The 16,418-nt window shown below is 45.6% G+C and overlaps 2 protein-coding genes across 6 annotated transcripts in view; both read left to right on the forward strand.

Moving 5' to 3' along the window:
- Window positions 1-2,849: 2,849 nt before the first annotated feature.
- LOC117652818 (inosine-5'-monophosphate dehydrogenase-like) lies at window positions 2,850-11,122 on the forward strand. Of its 5 annotated transcripts, XM_034397952.1 has the most exons (12): window positions 2,850-2,870; window positions 4,605-4,826; window positions 5,603-5,651; window positions 7,193-7,294; window positions 7,383-7,511; window positions 7,757-7,912; window positions 9,026-9,313; window positions 9,413-9,503; window positions 9,587-9,826; window positions 9,910-10,066; window positions 10,155-10,298; window positions 10,693-11,122. In XM_034397952.1, the coding sequence occupies exons 1-12, from the start codon at window positions 2,866-2,868 to the stop codon at window positions 10,796-10,798; spliced, it is 1,689 nt and encodes a 562-aa protein (XP_034253843.1). In that variant the 5' UTR covers window positions 2,850-2,865; the 3' UTR covers window positions 10,799-11,122. The 5 variants fall into 5 exon arrangements, with proteins under 5 accessions (XP_034253843.1, XP_034253846.1, XP_034253844.1 ...); XM_034397955.1 differs by lacking the exons at window positions 2,850-2,870; window positions 4,605-4,826 and adding an exon at window positions 4,890-4,907; XM_034397953.1 differs by lacking the exons at window positions 2,850-2,870; window positions 4,605-4,826 and adding an exon at window positions 4,954-4,989.
- Window positions 11,123-14,839: 3,717 nt separating this feature from the next.
- LOC117652824 (dihydroorotate dehydrogenase (quinone), mitochondrial-like) overlaps window positions 14,840-16,418 on the forward strand; it is an 11,103-nt gene continuing 9,524 nt past the window's right edge. Inside the window, exon 1 of the mRNA XM_034397974.1 lies at window positions 14,840-15,108. The gene's annotated coding sequence lies outside the window, so the exon portion shown is untranslated. The remainder of the gene's footprint in view (window positions 15,109-16,418) is intronic.

The raw sequence follows: 16,418 nt of genomic DNA on the forward strand, positions 1-16,418 counted from the left end.
GTTGCTCAAAGTTGAAATCACTGCTCCTAATACCACTAGAATGCTTTATCTATTTGACCTAGAGGCAAGCAAGTATCACGAGACGATGCAGAAAACTGTTTAACAACTTTTATTTAGCATCCATTCGATAACCGCCTGTCAGATTGGTCAAACGGTAAAATATGTATGTATGAAAATCACGATTTGGGCTGACTTTGGGCGGCCACTGCCTCAAATCTAGGCCCTCTAGTCACACTCTCTCTACAGGGCAGTGGTCTTAGAGAGGCCTTGTTTGTAAATCCTAGCTCAGGAGAGCGATTTTCTTGCGTAGTTTGGACGCTGTGTTGTCGCGAAGTTGGGCGAAACGGCGACAATGAATAGAAATTGCGATATGGGGTGACTTTAAGCAGCCACTGCGTCTGATCCGAGGCGGTATTTCGTACCCCCTCAGTGGGCAATCGATCTTTGGACCTTCCTTAGCACGCCTTTGTTACGGAGTGCGATTATCCGGCTTAGTTTGGAAGAAGTATTGTCTCAAAGTTGATCAAAACGGTCACAAATACCTTTGAAAAATCGTGTTTGGGCGACTTTAAGCAGCCACTGCGTTTGATCCGAGGTGGTATTCGTACTCCCTCAACGGGCATTTGGTCTTTGGACCTTCTGTTGGCATGCCTTTGTTACGGAATGCGATTGTGTGCCTTAGTTTGGGAGCAGTGTTGGATCAAAATGAGTCAAAACAGTCAAAAATGCCTTTAAGTCGGTTTTGATCAACTTTGAGACAATACTGCTCCCAACTAAGGCACACATCGCATTCCGGCTAGGCGGCGGAGGAAGGGGGTGGGCTTGCGCTGCGGGGTTCGGGAGCAAAGGGTGCCCCCACAGGCCGTGGCGAGCCGCCTCGCAAGCCGGGCCCGGGCTGATCCAGCCGTCCACGCCGCTGTGGCGTTTTTGTATTTCAAGATTCATCGAGGTTCGTTAACATTTTGCCGATCCGTTTGCGGAAGCCATTTAAAAACTGTTGCAGCGGCGCAAATCACCACGGTCTTCCGATTTTTGGAATACTGTCCCGCGAAACTGAGCTGCTGTGGCCGTAACCTGTTGAACGGAAATGTTCAAAAAATGTTCAAATGACGGTTTGGAACGCGAGCAAAACGAGCGAGGCCTGCTGCAGGGCATCACGACCGTCTGCCAAGGTTTTCGTGACAATCGGCCAAAAGTGAGCCACGGCGACGTTCATTTGCATCGGTGCAACTCGCGCCTTGCCGCCCGCCGGGGGCCCGAATCCCACTCCCGGCAGCGGGTTAAGCATCTCTTAGCGTGCATCGCTGCCTGCCGCTGCAGTTCAGTGAGTGTCGCCCACCGTCCGTGCTTGTGCAACGCAACGAGTCCGCCACTCTCCGCGTGCTGATTGCCCTGCTTTTCGCACCGTGCCTCGACGAGGAGTGCTGCTCTAGCCTGACACCATCGACCTACGACACAGGGGCCTGCTGCGACACTGCTGTGAGGTAGCTTACCATGTATAAGCTCAGGTTTCCTTGAGATGCCGCCTGCCGCATGGAACTTTTTGGTTCTGGAGCGCCGTAAAGTGGACAACTTTTTGGCGTAAGGCGCCCTAATCCAAACACACGGACGGTGGAAAGGTTAAAGGTTAATTTTAGTGTCATCAATGTCGCGTAAGCTTCTGACAAAGACTAAAGGTAACGCGTTAACGTAATATTTAAAAAAAAAAAACAATATTTAAGAAGCGATTTTAATTGGTTTTTGCTTAAAGTAGTTAGTCAGCCAGCCCGTTATGGTTTACCCCCGTACACCTATGCATCGATAGAAAGCTGAAATAGTCTTCTGTACTCTAGTGGAGACAAAACCGCGTTACGGTTAAATTTTGAGAAATTTTGTAGAAAAAGAGCCCGTTTGGCTGGCCAGCATAGGCCCGCAGTCCTCCGTGGCTGCAGTAAATTTGAATTTGTGAAATACTCATATGCCTGACGCTTTCAGAAAAACCACCTCTCCTATAATTTAAGTATGAGGATTCCAAATACCACAAGGACATGCCGTTACCGCACTTTCGAAAAGATAATTGAGTTTAGCGACAGTCGAAAAAACGGCCGATTTGGGGCCCTTCCGGGACGGCTGCCGCCTTAGCGTGAGACGGCGGAAGGGGCTGGCTCTCTGCCGAGATTCAAACGGCCGAGAGTCTCCACACTTCCCATCGAGTTTAACAACTAAGACCTGAGAACTTCAGACCATTTCACTTTCTATCGAATCATGTAAAAAGATATTCAAGAGAAACCTAAAACAATCGTGTTGGAAAAAAATTGTTTCTGCTTGCCTTCGGCCGGGGTGCAGTACCAACTTGGCAACACTAATTCTCGCGCGCGACGGAAACGCGATTTATGTCCGATTCTGGGGCACTTGCACTAAATTAACATTTCATCATCGAAAATAATGGTACACTTTACGAAGAATACGATATAACCGTAAATAATAATAAATCGTTGCCTCACACGACGCGGAACTTTAGTGCCTCCGATTTTGGCATGGTCAGCACTGCCGATTGCTAGCAAGTTGCGTACTTACGGTCACTAATTAATAATAACATGTTTTTGAGTTGTTAAAAATTATCAAGCAAAGGCAGCTAAACATACAATATTCCACAACTTTAATTTTTGGTATCCGTAAAGCCTTTAAAATCAAATTGTAAGACACTCTAGTGACTACCCCCGTCTGCTGACTAACTACTTTAAGAAACGGGTTAGATTTGTCGTTCAACTTTGACGCGACAAACTTTTGCCGAGACTCGTTTTAAGGCTCTCCTTTTAACGCGTTAGACTCTACACTCCAAACTTCTAGCAGTGAATTTAGCAGTCTTGTACGAAGTACTAATTTATGAGGTGACACGAGCTTAATTTCTTTAAATATGAATCGGTTTGGACCTTTCTTTTTCAAGGCACCAACACTGCGGCCAAAGCTACGGAAATTTTGTGCACCCTTGTGATAATTCTCCACAGCCCTCCAGTAAATATTTTTCGTGGAGCCCTACAGTATTCTCCGTAGACATGTTCTCCGTAGGCTCATACAGCCTTCCAGAAAACTGTCAGGTCCAACGGAGAAGACGGTATGGTCCCTATAGAGATACTGTAAGGTCCAACGGAGAATCTTGTCCAATAAGATCAACAGAATTTCCCGTAGGGAGAGTGGGGTAATCCAGACCCGGTGTAATTCCGGACACTTCGATTTTCACTGGGTTTGAGTGAGATAACTCAAGCCGCCTAACAGAGGAAAAGATGAGTTTAACAGAGAATTCCAATCGCCAAGTAGAGGTCAAACCGTTTGCCTGTGGTCGCTTCACGAAATTTGAGTACCATCAAAATAGGCAAAAGCTGCATCTTTCCTCGTATTTCCATGTACTTATCGTACCTTACCGTCAAGTTCAGTCCCATGACTAAAACTTTTATCATATTATATGGTCATTGCTTTACTTTTGCGTTTCGGAGTGCTCGTATGGCTCGCCGTTTCCTTACTTGAAACATCAAAGGTTTTTCACTACCTGTGGGGGTAATCCGGACAATAAGGTCATTTTCTTCAATTTCCCGCATAATGTTAAGGTAGTGGGTTCAAAATTGTGGACATGCATCCCACCGGTTAGAAGGATAAAGAAAGAATAAAATAGCATTGCAGCTATAGTTTAAGAGCTTTACTCGGACAGTGTTGTCATTTAGGGGTTTTGATAGAAATTCTTTTCCTTAATAATATGCTTTGAGTATGATCAAACATTTCATTTCGCGCAAATTTCCTTGTACGCCTTCTAAGAGCATGGCTCACATCAAAAGAAGCGAAAGTAAGCTCGGTAGTTCAAACTTTAGGTCGTCCGGATTGCCCCATAGTTCGTCCGGAATGCCCCAGCCTGGGGTAATTCCTACACGTGCAGGTTTTTGTTAGGCGCCTTTATATCCTAACCGTTCTGAGATTTGGCTTTCATGTATACATTTTGAAGGTCCCTACTTTAAGCTCCTGCATACCATTTGACCCCGAGCGTATTCAAGCTCAAGACCACGGAAAAAAAGCGTCCGGATTACCCCACTTTCCCGTACCTTTTGCCACAGTGAGAGACGTGTTTATAAGGAAAAATATCTCCACAATCTGTTTGCACGACATTGTTTGCTTTGTAAAGGAATGGTGTTAGTTGCTCCGTTTTTGTTATGAAATAGACACTTCCACCAGAGCGCCGAGTTAAGCAGAAGAATGACAAAGGCCGTAAACAGTCCCTTGAAGTCGCTTACTTGTTAATGTTATGTCTAGTGTCTTTTCTCGTTTTCTCGCCGTTCTGGCGGAAGTGTCTGTTGACGTCACTGTGGCACTGTTGGGCCAACCGGCCGGCTGGATCGGGGCCCTTTCCCACGCTACGCTTCCCGGGGCCCGGACTGCCGAGGGGATATTTCCGGATTTCCCGCCGAACTCCTTCGCCGGGAGGGGCGCTGCGGTGGCGATGGCGACCCGAGCGGCGAGCGCGACTAGGCTTGGCTTCGCTTGGCTTCGCTTGGCTTGCACTCTCCCTCAAGTTCTGGCGGCCGTGGCCGCGACACTGCTCACGGCTACCCGCTGTAACCGGTACCGAATCGTTTCAGGGGCATCATTGCTGGGCCTCCCGACAAAGCCGACACCCGACGGCGCTGTTCATCGCCAGCAGCCCAGCCCAGCAGCATCCGAGCGCCATCTCTCTGCGCAGCTTTCTGCACCACCTCGAGCAGCATGACTGCCTCCTCGACGTGCGGCGGCACTGACTGCGTGCCCGAGGACGGCATGACCGGCGCACAGCTGTTCAACAACGGCGACGGCCTCACGTACAAGTAAGTCCCCGCTCTGCTGTATTGGCGCTTGGGAGAGCCCAATAAATGTTTCTGAACTTCTATTGCCGCGTACACGGTATCGTATGTATCAGCAAGCATGCTCCGGCGTGGAGTGTACAGTAGTACATGCCATGTTTGACTCCAGGTGGACTGTACATGCCAGGTTGGCTCCAAGTGGAGCGTACTTGCTGGCGTGCTTCAACCTGAAGCATGTTTAGTACACATTTGAGTTTGTAGAGTGCTGTGTGTACTTTGTATACTTCTGTAGGAATGTACTTGACAAGTACACATTAATAGTAGTGAACGTGAGTAAGTACACATCTATAGGAGTGTATTCACGAAAGCACACTCTCATCTTATTGATTGCATCAGCAGAGTGTATTAGACCACGTGCCTCCTATAGATGTGTGTACTTGGCAAGTATACACAGATGAGTGCCTGCTCGCCTCACTCTTGGCGCCCTTTTCTTGCGGTGGGCTGCCCGACGGCCTCCAGAAGCGCCAGCCCGGTCGAATTTTAAAGTTATACGAGTTGTTTTGTATAATTAACATCAAGGTTTGAAGTAATTTTGGGAGTAAGAAAACTTGGATTGCGTGGGAAAGCGCGGTAGCCGCACTATATTCTAATGTTTCTGTAGGTGTCTTTGATGATTGCCAAGTGTCTGCAGACTTGTTTATGCATGGTGAATAAACTGAACCGAACTGGCTCGCGGTTTCACCTTGGGTCTGGTGCCGTCCGGGAGGAGTCTCCTAACGCTCCAACTTTGCCTGTTGCAGTGACTTCATCATTCTGCCGGGATTCATCGACTTCCCCGCCGACCAGGTGGTGAGTAGCGCTTCCCTTTCCTCTTCCCCCTCCGATATCGAGATGCGCGCGACGGTTGGGTTGAGTCCTAGATGTGTTGGAGTGTGTCCGCCGTATAGTCTCTCGTACACGGCTAAGGGGAGTTGTCGGCCCCTCGACTCCAGCCAAACCCGTCTAGCTTGAACGAGTTAACTGGCAAAACTAAAGCGTAGTATTACCCTCTGTTTAAAAGGGTAACCAGTTTGCGCTTGAAATCAAGCGTAACAGGCTCATCGGCCAAGATTCCCTAAATGCATGGGGAAATTTCCCGGGTATGCTTCATTGCAAGTGTAACGTGTTCAAGCGTAACTTTATGCTTGACTCAAGCCTAGAGTTACGCTTTAGTTTTACCAGTGTTAGAAGCCATGAGCTAAAAACGCCCCGCGAGTTCGTTTGAAAATGGTGATATAAGGGCACCTCCAGGTACGAGAGAGACAGAGCGACGAAACCGACCCTCGGAACTAGTTTGCAGTAGACAATAGATACCAGAGACGTGCGGCGCACCGTTCACAATAAATTACGTACTTAGAATCCTTTTTTTGTGCATAGCTGTGGCACAGAATCGAGCAGGCGCGTGAAACGCACGAATTCGCGCATCAACGTACGTACACGCTTAGTTGCGCACAAATACGTGCATTTTAAAACGCACGCGCAATTTTATGCAAAGCTCGTTGTTCCAAGTTGACAGCTGTGTTACGGACACTGTAAAGTGAAACTAGCATGTCTTAGAACTTTTCCTCAGTGGGAGTTCAGTTTGTGGTCAACATGTAATCACTAGAAGCTGAACTTATGCCCAGAGTTGGGGGCCCCAACTCTTATCGGTTTCCGAGTTATGGAGGCTTACGTAAACTTTTAGTTGTTTCTTCCAAATTCTCCTCACGACAAAGGATAAGCTACCCAGCATTCAGATTCTGGAAATTATATCTATTTTTGAAACGAAAAATGATACCTTTGGCAAATTTAAAAAGTAAGGGCTATTCTAGCAGGACCGTTTTTATTTGTCTTCAAACTTGAGAGATTTTGCCGTCTCTTGGTTTTCAGGAAAACATAGGGGGATATTTTTAAAAAGGCAACGCTACCTTTTTCCTTTGCAAAAATAGATATATGATTACCAGAACTTTTATAGCTGGTCAGTTTATCATTTGACGTGAGGAGAATTTTAGAAAAACGACTAAAAGTTAACATAAACATCCATAACTCAGGAACTTAAATGAGGTGAGGTTCTACTCTTAGTGTATGAGCGAGTTCAATGGAAAAGGACTTTTACCCGTCAATTCAGACATCGGAAGTATTTTTAAAAAAAGTTAAATCGTCACTCTTTTCACAAAGCTTTAATTTACGGTTGCGCGCGGGGGCGCCGCTGGGCACTCTCTTCGAGGGGAAACGGGAGACGTTGCACTGTATAAATAAAATCTGGGTAATCTCCCAATGAGTTTGTTACAGTGTTCTGGGTTTGTCAGTCTTTTTTCGTCGAAGGCCGATTTTGTACTAAATCAATGCTGAAACTGTGTGTTGTGTTGCAGGATCTTACTTCGGCTCTCACCAAGAGGATAACATTGAAGGCCCCTCTAGTCTCCTCGCCTATGGACACGGTTACTGAATCTGAGATGGCAATTGCAATGGCTGTAAGTCACTAGCACTGTTATATGACAGGTTTTTGCAGATTACTTAAAATAATTATTATTTACACTTTTTTTGTGTGTGTGTTTTTAGCTGTGTGGCGGTATCGGGTTCATTCATCACAACTGCACACCCGAGTATCAAGCGAACGAAGTAAATAAAGTTAAAAAGTACAAGCACGGTTTCATCCGAGACCCAGTGGTGCTGAAACCCAACAATCTTGTAAGTAATTTCTTAGAACTATCTTTATTATTTTAATTCTGCATAATTACGTACATATCTGCTATTCCGCCCCAGGCCCCCTTATTCATCACTTCCACTGTTTCAAGTGAAATAAATTCTTCCCTTTCGTTTCTCGAGACGCGGGTTTTGATCCCTGGGTTGAGAACAATCTTTACAGTAGTGCTTGTTCTTGTCAAATCCATTTGTTGTACTAATTATGGAAAAACACTTGTTTGCTTTACCAGGTGAGTGATGTGTTGGAGACAAAGAAGGAACATGGTTTCTGTGGAATCCCAGTGACGAACACAGGGAAATTGGGTGGCAAACTTTTGGGTATGGTCACTTCGCGTGACATTGACTTTCTGGAAGAAAAGCCCAGCCAAAACACCAAGCTTGAAGACGTGAGTATATTTGATGCCCAAATGCTTACTCTATAAATCCAAAAGCGTACATAGTATGCTCTACCTGGAGCATGCCTGCAAGCACGCTCTAGCTAGCGCATGCCTGCCAAGCATGCACTAACTAGTGCATACATGCCATGTACACGCTAACTGACGCAAACTCTAGTGCTCAAGGGATAGTGAGTTGCCTCCATCAGGAAGCGTGTAAATGGCATGTATGCACTAGTAAGTGCATGCTTGGCAGGCATGCGCTAGCTAGAGCGTGCTTTTAGGAATGCTCCAGGTAGAGCGTACAATGTATGCTTTTTGATTTGTAGAGTATGGCTCGTCTTTAGCTCGCACCCGCCTTTTTTTTTCACTGTACATTCTCTGCAAAAATAACTCTGGCAGCAGTTCTGTTTCTTTGTCTAATGGTGCTCACTACAAGATGAACTTAAATCTACAGTTAGGACCTCCAACTCCAAAAAGTTTCAGAGTCGTTGAGGTTTACGTAACAAATGTAGTTGTTTCTCTCAAACTCTCCACGCATATATCAAATAGTTTTTTTCGACCTGCAGCTCCTGACAAATTGATCCTATATAATATATACAAAGGGTAGCAAAGCCTTATTACAATATCTCTGCAAGTTTTTTAACTGGAGAGCAAAGTCCTGAAAAACATAGCTAGAATTATGATTTTGGTTGAATTTAAAATTGTTGCATGTTCGATCACTTCTGCTAAAAAAACTAAGAGACATTTTGTAAGAAGTTTATGATCTCGTTCAATTTTTCTTTAAGATAGATTTGACAGGAGCTCAAGACTGGAAACTTACGTGAGGAGAATTTAGGAGAAATACTAAATTTGTTACGTAAACCTCAATAACTCTGAAACTCCTGGGGGGTGTGGAGTCCTAACTGTGAGTTTAAGTTCATCTTACAGTGAGCAACTGAAGACCGAAAAACAAAACTGCTGGTACAAATATTCTAGAAAGTATGATTTTCTTTTTGCAGTTAAATGCTTAGCACCCTTTCATGAAGGAGTCTTATGTCAAGCATGTTGTGATAATACTTGTCGCTTTTTGCAAATGCATGATAGTCTCTTCAACTCCAATCTAATCTTCAAGAACAATTGCAGGTCATGACCAAAAGGGAAAATCTTGTCGTTGCATCTGCTGAAGTTACACTAACAGAGGCCAATGATGTCCTCGAGAAGTCAAAGAAGGGCAAATTACCAATAGTCAACGATGCTGATGAATTGGTGGCATTAATTGCTCGGACCGATCTGAAGAAAGCCCGCTCTTATCCCGACGCCAGCAAAGATGACAATAAACAGCTCTTGGTTGGTGCAGCTATTGGAACCAGGGAAAATGACAAGGAAAGATTACGCCTTCTTGCTGCTGCCGGAGTGGACGTTGTCGTTCTTGTAAGTTCTCATTTTTAGTAAAACAAAAAAACCGTCCTGGTTGAATGTTGGTGTTGTACATTTTAATTACTCCAATCACTTATTGTTGACTTTCTGCAGGATTCTTCTCAGGGGAACTCCATATTTCAAATGGATATGATAAGGTTTATTAAACATACCTATCCTGAAATCCAAGTGGTTGGAGGAAATGGTAGGGACTATTCTCAACTGAATCACTTGCATATATATTACTGTGAACTTGTCGTAAAACGCATTTGGTTTTCCTTTTAACAGTGGTGACTGCTGCCCAAGCCAAGAACCTCATTGATGCTGGTGTTGATGGTATTCGTGTAGGTATGGGTTCGGGTTCTATCTGCATTACACAAGAAGTTATGGCTGTTGGAAGGGCTCAAGGGACAGCTGTCTACAAGGTAGCAGAGTACGCAAGAAGATTTGGTGTACCTGTAATAGCCGATGGTGGCATCCAGTATGTGGGACATGTCATCAAGGCCCTTTCTTTAGGTGCTTCCACAGGTAACATTTTCAGCCTCACTTTGAGTCTCGCTTTTCCAGTCCTCGCCTCTGTTAATTCACAAGTACATACTTTCGGCTTCCAGTTATGATGGGCTCCTTATTAGCTGGTACATCTGAGGCTCCGGGAGAATACTTTTTCTCTGATGGTGTCAGACTCAAAAAATACCGTGGTATGGGCAGTTTGGAGGCCATGAACCGCAAGGATGCCAAGGGAGCAGCCATGGACCGTTACTTCCACAAGTGAGTTCGTATGGAATTGTGAGGAGTTTTTGTTTCATACTGTAAAAATATATTAATTGCTGTGTTTATGTTTGGTTAATTTTTTCAGTGAATTGGACAAATTGAAAGTAGCACAAGGTGTCAGTGGTGCTATTGTTGACAAAGGATCAGTGCGGCGGTTCCTTCCGTACCTCACATGCGGCATCAGACATGGATGCCAGGACATTGGATCACGCAGCCTTTCAGCCCTAAGGTGAGGGATTGTGGTTTGCACTGCAAATCCAAGTGTGAGACAGTCGCACTCCTTTTAGTGCAAAACTTCGTGTCACGCGCTTACTAGTGTGAGCTACGTTTGTCCCACGCTTGCAAGTGTGTCTCACACCTACAAGTGTGAGCCACGTTTGTCTCGCGCTTGCAAGTGTGTCTCATGCTCACATCAAACACTGTTTGTCGCACACTTGATGCGTATGGTTCAATGCCACAGGACCCACGCTTGCAAGTAGTGAGAGAAGCCGTGTCTCAAACTTGTAGGCTTGAGACACAGTGGTTCGCACCACAGATACTTGGATTTGCAGCGTAGAGCTTGGGTGTGCTTGAAAATGAGGGGATTAAGCATTTTCTGACATCTTTCTATTCCACCTTTGCAGGTCCATGATGTACTCTGGTGAAGTTCGGTTGGAGCGACGTTCAAACTCTGCCCAGCAGGAAGGCAACGTTCACAGCCTCTTCTCATATGAAAAGCGGCTATTCTGACACCCAGAGCACTCAAATAATTTGTGAAATGATTGTACGCGATTCGGCTAGGTTTCTAGTCACGTGATCTTTTATGAACTCTGGCACTAACCTTATTCGAGACAAGTGAAAAATCATGTGATTCCCATGGTTTGAAGTATGCTTCATAGATACTTAAAGTTTCGGGATTTTAGTTGTATTATCTACAATTATTACCTTTGGTGCTTTTATAAAAGGGACTGTTGTCAACCCTTTTAGTTAAATTATTTATACTCAACTGGTGATTTCAATGTGCTCTTCATATTGCAGTACGGCGATAATCAATAAAATATTATTCAAAGGAAACGGTTTTTAAATTTCTTCTGATGTGTACTGATCAACTCACATTACACGATTGTTCATGGATTGTTTTACTTTAAAAAGAAAGAATGACGCGGAAGCGTTGTCAAAGTTCGAGCATAACATTATTGCAGAGATCTTCGACTAAACACTTGAGGCACAATAACTTTATCCCATTTCTCATTAGCAAACAAAATGTTCTCCACTCAGCACCATTACATTTAACTGTGAATTTGGCACGCCCAATAGTATTGACTAAAATAAGCTTTAAGCATCACCTCTGAAAATTTGCGAAGGATTTTCGGAAATTTACGTTGTGTGTTCCTGAATCTACTAATCTCCGTAAAAAACCAAAGGATCTTTCAGCAGTGCCAAACGAAGACCAATCGCATTGTTGTTGCATTCTTTTTGACTAGAAGGGAGTATACACCACGCGAGGTTTAAATATTGTTTTAGGCGGGTTGTTTTGCGGACGGAAGAAGTAAGGCACGTCATAACTGATTATGGACCTTTATGATACTCTCATTTAAGATTAAAAAGACCAACATTTGGAGACACGTTGGCTGCAGCTCTTTCGAATGTCTCGAAATCCTCGAAACCAGTGCAAAGATACACGATTTGCAGGGTACAGGCCGCAATTTTTGAACGATTTGGCTGAGATTTGAAACGGACACACAGAAGCCCCGCCATTCTCGCGTGAAATAGGGAAATTGAAAACAAACACATTTTACTATACTTTTAAGGCTAAAACGTTGTTCACAAAAAAAAAAAACCTTTAACGCCCTATGAAGCTGTCTCAGAAAATCAAACTAAGCGAATTTAGCTTGCGTTTCAGATAAGGCTCTTTATACGAAAACGACTGTCCCTTGTTCACGCTAGAATGATATTGAGGGGTCCTATTCTAAATATCTATCTGGTCGTTTGTCGTTTTCGTACAAAGAACCTTATCTGAAACGCAAGCAATTTTCGCTTAGTTGGATTTTTTGAGACATCTACAAATGAAAATAATTCGTGATTAAAGTCACACAAACTTGAAGATGAAAGATCAAAGAAACCACTCGTGCTTTTCAAAATATGCTCCGTTGACTCTCTCCCGTCCCAAATGATGAAACTTTGTGAAATTCACTGGACTTTTAGATAAAGATTCTTTTAACGGAAACGACCAGATACTAAGATCTTTTGAGACCACTCGATACTAGTCGGCACGGAGTCATCCCCACCACCTCGGCTCGGGCGGCGCGGCCAGGCCCAGCCCGGCCGAGGGTCTGGCTGGCCGGCGAGGGCACTGCAAAACCGGTGATAAGTTGACTTGCCACAAATTTGTCAGGCCGTTTTGAATGCCGAAATTGGGCAAGCTTTGCCCAGAAATACTCCCAAGATACTTGCCAAAATTTGGCATTCAAAACGGCTTGCCAAATTTGTGGCAAGCAAACTTACCACTAGCTTTGCAGTGGGATTACCGGCGGCTTAATCCCCTCGCTTGTCGTGTATTCCGGTAGAAATATTAAAACTTTTCCTGTTTATTTTTGTAACGATCTTTTAAAATAAATGCATTGACGAGTTAAAAAGACACATGGTCTAAAAAAAACCGCACCCCAAAATTCGAATTTTTACCACAACGGTCGGCATGTCCCGCCGGTCAGCTAACGAGTCCACTGGTCCGGGCCGTATGCATCACGAATTGACATATTTGCGTTGGATTTTGTTTTTGACTTTTTCGTTTGTTCTCCAACGCGCCTCCCGGTTGCCCTGCCAGCTAACGGGAGTCGACTGTACACTGTGGCAAAAAAGAAACCGTACTGATAAGTCGGTTAATTTTTTTTTGCCATGATTGTCTGAACCCAAAACCCTACATTTTCTGTAGCCTCTTTAATATTCTCCGAAGAACTTACAGTCTTTTCCGCATGCCCCTTGCCGTTGCACGGGGAGGATTGTAACAGGTGGTGGCAACGTCCTGGAGAACGCGTGAAACCATCCTCCTCGCAACTCCAAAGGTTTCGCACTTCTTCCACATTGTGCAAACTAGGCCATTGTTTGCACTGCGGCAAAGAGCTACGGAAAATTCTGTAAACAGCTTGTGGTAATTAGGGACGGGCGATTTTGCGATTAATCGCAGGTGCGATGCGATTTTTTCAAAAAATCGCGGTGCGATTTCGGTTTTTGAACCTCGGCGATTAATCGCAAAATCGCAAAAAATCGCTAAATCGCAAAAATCGCACCGTGCATGGATTTCGCCATAGACAATCAACTATATCCATAGACCAACTGCTTTATGCCCGGCTGGGATCCATGTGTTACGCCGCTCCCTGATTGGTCCGTACCTTTCACTTTAACATTTCAAGGTTAAAAACTCGACAAATGTCAATTTTAGTGGGCTGATTGCATTCAGCCTGTTCAAATCTATGTTTCTGGCTCTTGGTTTTTGAGCAAAGCTTGTTGGTATAAATACCAAGTGAAACACAAACAATCAGTTGTCGGCACGAGCGGCACGAGCGGTGTTCCTCCGTAAAACTTCCTCTGAGGCTCTAAAATTAAAGTTCATTTGAAAAATCGAGCCGTTTGATGATATTCCTCATTTATGTGAGCTTCTTTTTCACCCACTGAAAGCAGCTGAACATCAACTTAAAAGGTATAAACTGTTCCACAAGTGTGGCATCGACTGCACCAAGCTGCCTCCGCCAGCGAACACTCTACAAAAAATGTCCTGTCAACGCCGTTAATTTATTACCAATGTTTGCAGTTATTCAATTCACGGTGTTTGCTGTGAACTAGTTCACGGCGTTCACTGTTATCTCGGTTACAGTGTTCACTGTGATCTGGCCACAGTAAACCCGTGAATTGGAGCCTGATTTGCAGTACTTCGGTGCTCAGCGGCGTCAAACTCACAGTGTTTACTGGGGACCAGATCACAGTGAACACCGCGAACAAGATCACAGTGAATCCCGTGAGCACAGTAAACGCTGTAAATTGGCCTACAGTGAAAACTGGTAATAAATTAACGGCATTTACAGGACATTTTTGGTAGAGTGTAGTGGTAATTCTCCGTAGCCCCCTTGTCAATATTTTCCGTAGGCTCGTACAGTATTTTCCGTAGGACCGCACAATTTTCTCCGTACGACCTTACAGCGTTCTCCGTAGGACTATACAGTCTTCCAGGTCCTACGGAGAATACTGTACGGCCCTACGGAGAATAGTGTAAGAGCCTACGGAGAGTATTGATAAGAGGGCTATGGAGAATTCTGGCAAAAAAATTAACAGAATTTTCCGTACCTTTTTGCGACAGTGTGTAAAACCCTTGCACAGAGCGAAAGAGCATGAATTTTCAGTTCCCTCTGACTCATGGGCCTTCCAGAATCTCCTAATTTAAACCCAAACCAAACTAACAAGAGTGGAGATGTCACATAAATGGTGCAACCAGGGTTACAGGTGCGTCGAAACGTCACAAAAGTTTGGGGGGGGGGTCAATGTATTGCAGGTTGTCTTCCTCGCAGGGGATTGACCCGGGGCGTGGAAAAGTTTGCCCTCCTGGCGCTGTAGCTTCTTACTTGCCACATCTGGTCCTCCGCCGAGGAAATGTTCCTCGCGGGGCGGGGTTTCCAGGAAGAAGGGTTCCAGGCCGAACGAGGGTCCGAGTAAGCTCCCCGGCCGGAAATTTTCCCGGGCGGCTTCGGGTCGTGACTCGACTGGGGTGCACAGGATCGGGTGGTTCGGTGCACAGTGCACTCGGGCGCGCTCGGGGCACCCGCTTTGGGCGCACTCTACGCGGTCGAGTCCGGCAACCCTGACCAGACCACGGCTCTTTTAAGCGGGCATCGCTGCCGCTGCAGTTCAGTTGAGTGTCGTCCACGGTCCGTGCTTGTGCAGTGTAGTGAGTCCGCCACTCTCCGCGTGCTGAGTGCCCTGCTTCCGCACCGCGCCTCGACGAGGAGTGCTGCTCTAGCCTGACACTCGAGCCGAGGAGACAGGGGCCTGCTGCGACTACTGGCTGTGAGGTAAGCTGACCGTGTATGAAGCCCATGTTTCCTTGAGATGCACGCGTGCAGCATGGAACTTTTGGTTCTGGAACGCCGTAAAGTGGACAACTTTTTGGCGTAGCGACCCTAATCTAAACACACGTTACGGTGGAAATGTTAAAGGTTAATTTTAGTTCATCAATGTCGCGTAAAGCTTCTGACAAAGTCGTAAAGGTAACTCGTTAACGTAATTTTTTTTTTTAAAACCCAATATATAAGAAGCAATTTCAATTGGTTTGCTGAAGAAACGGGTTAGATTTGTCGTTCAACTTTGACGCGACAAACTTTTGCCGAGACTCGTTTTAAGGCTCTCCCTTTAACGCGTTAGACTCTACACTCCAAACTTCTAGCAGTGAATTTGGCAGTCTTGTACGAAGTACTTATTTATGAGGTGACACGAGCTTAATTTCTTTATATATGAATCGGTTTGGACCTTTCTTTTTCAAGGCACCAACACTGCGGCCAAAAGCTACGGAAAATTTTGTGCACACCTTGTGATAATTCTCCACAGCCCTCCAGTAAATATTTTTCGTGGAGCCCCACAGTATTCTCCGTAGGACCGTGACATGTTCTCCGTAGGCTCATACAGCCTTCCAGAAAACTGTCAGGTCCAACGGAGAAGACGGTATGGTCCTATAGAGAATACTGTAAGGTCCAACGGAGAATCTTGGCCAAAAGATCAACAGAATTTCCCGTACCTTTTTGCCACAGTGAGAGAACGTTTTATAAGGAAAAATATCTCCACAATCTGTTTGCACGACATTGTTTGCTTTGTAAAGGAATGGTGTTAGTTGCTCCGTTTTTGTTATGAAATAGACACTTCCACCAGAGCGCCGAGTTAAGCAGAAGAATGACACAGGCCGTAAACAGTCCCTTGAAGTCGCTTACTTGTTAATGTTATGTCTAGTGTCTTTTCTCGTTTTCTCGCCGTTCTGGCGGAAGTGTCTGTTGACGTCACTGTGGCACTGTTGGGCCAACCGGCCGGCTGGATCGGGGCCCTTTCCCACGCTACGCTTCCCGGGGCCCGGACTGCCGAGGGGATATTTCCGGATTTCCCGCCGAACTCCTTCGCCGGGAGGGGCGCTGCGGTGGCGATGGCGACCCGAGCGGCGAGCGCGACTAGGCTTGGCTTCGCTTGGCTTGCACTCTCCCTCAAGTTCTGGCGACCGTGGCCGCGACACTGCTCACGGCTACCCGCTGTAACCGGTACCGAATCGTTTCAGGGGCATCATTGCTGGGCCTCCCGACAAAGCCGACACCCGACGGCGCTGTTCATCGCCAGCAGCCCA

This window comes from Thrips palmi, unplaced genomic scaffold (assembly GCF_012932325.1).
Source record: "Thrips palmi isolate BJ-2018 unplaced genomic scaffold, TpBJ-2018v1 HiC_scaffold_7, whole genome shotgun sequence".
Classification (NCBI taxonomy): domain Eukaryota; kingdom Metazoa; phylum Arthropoda; class Insecta; order Thysanoptera; family Thripidae; genus Thrips; species Thrips palmi.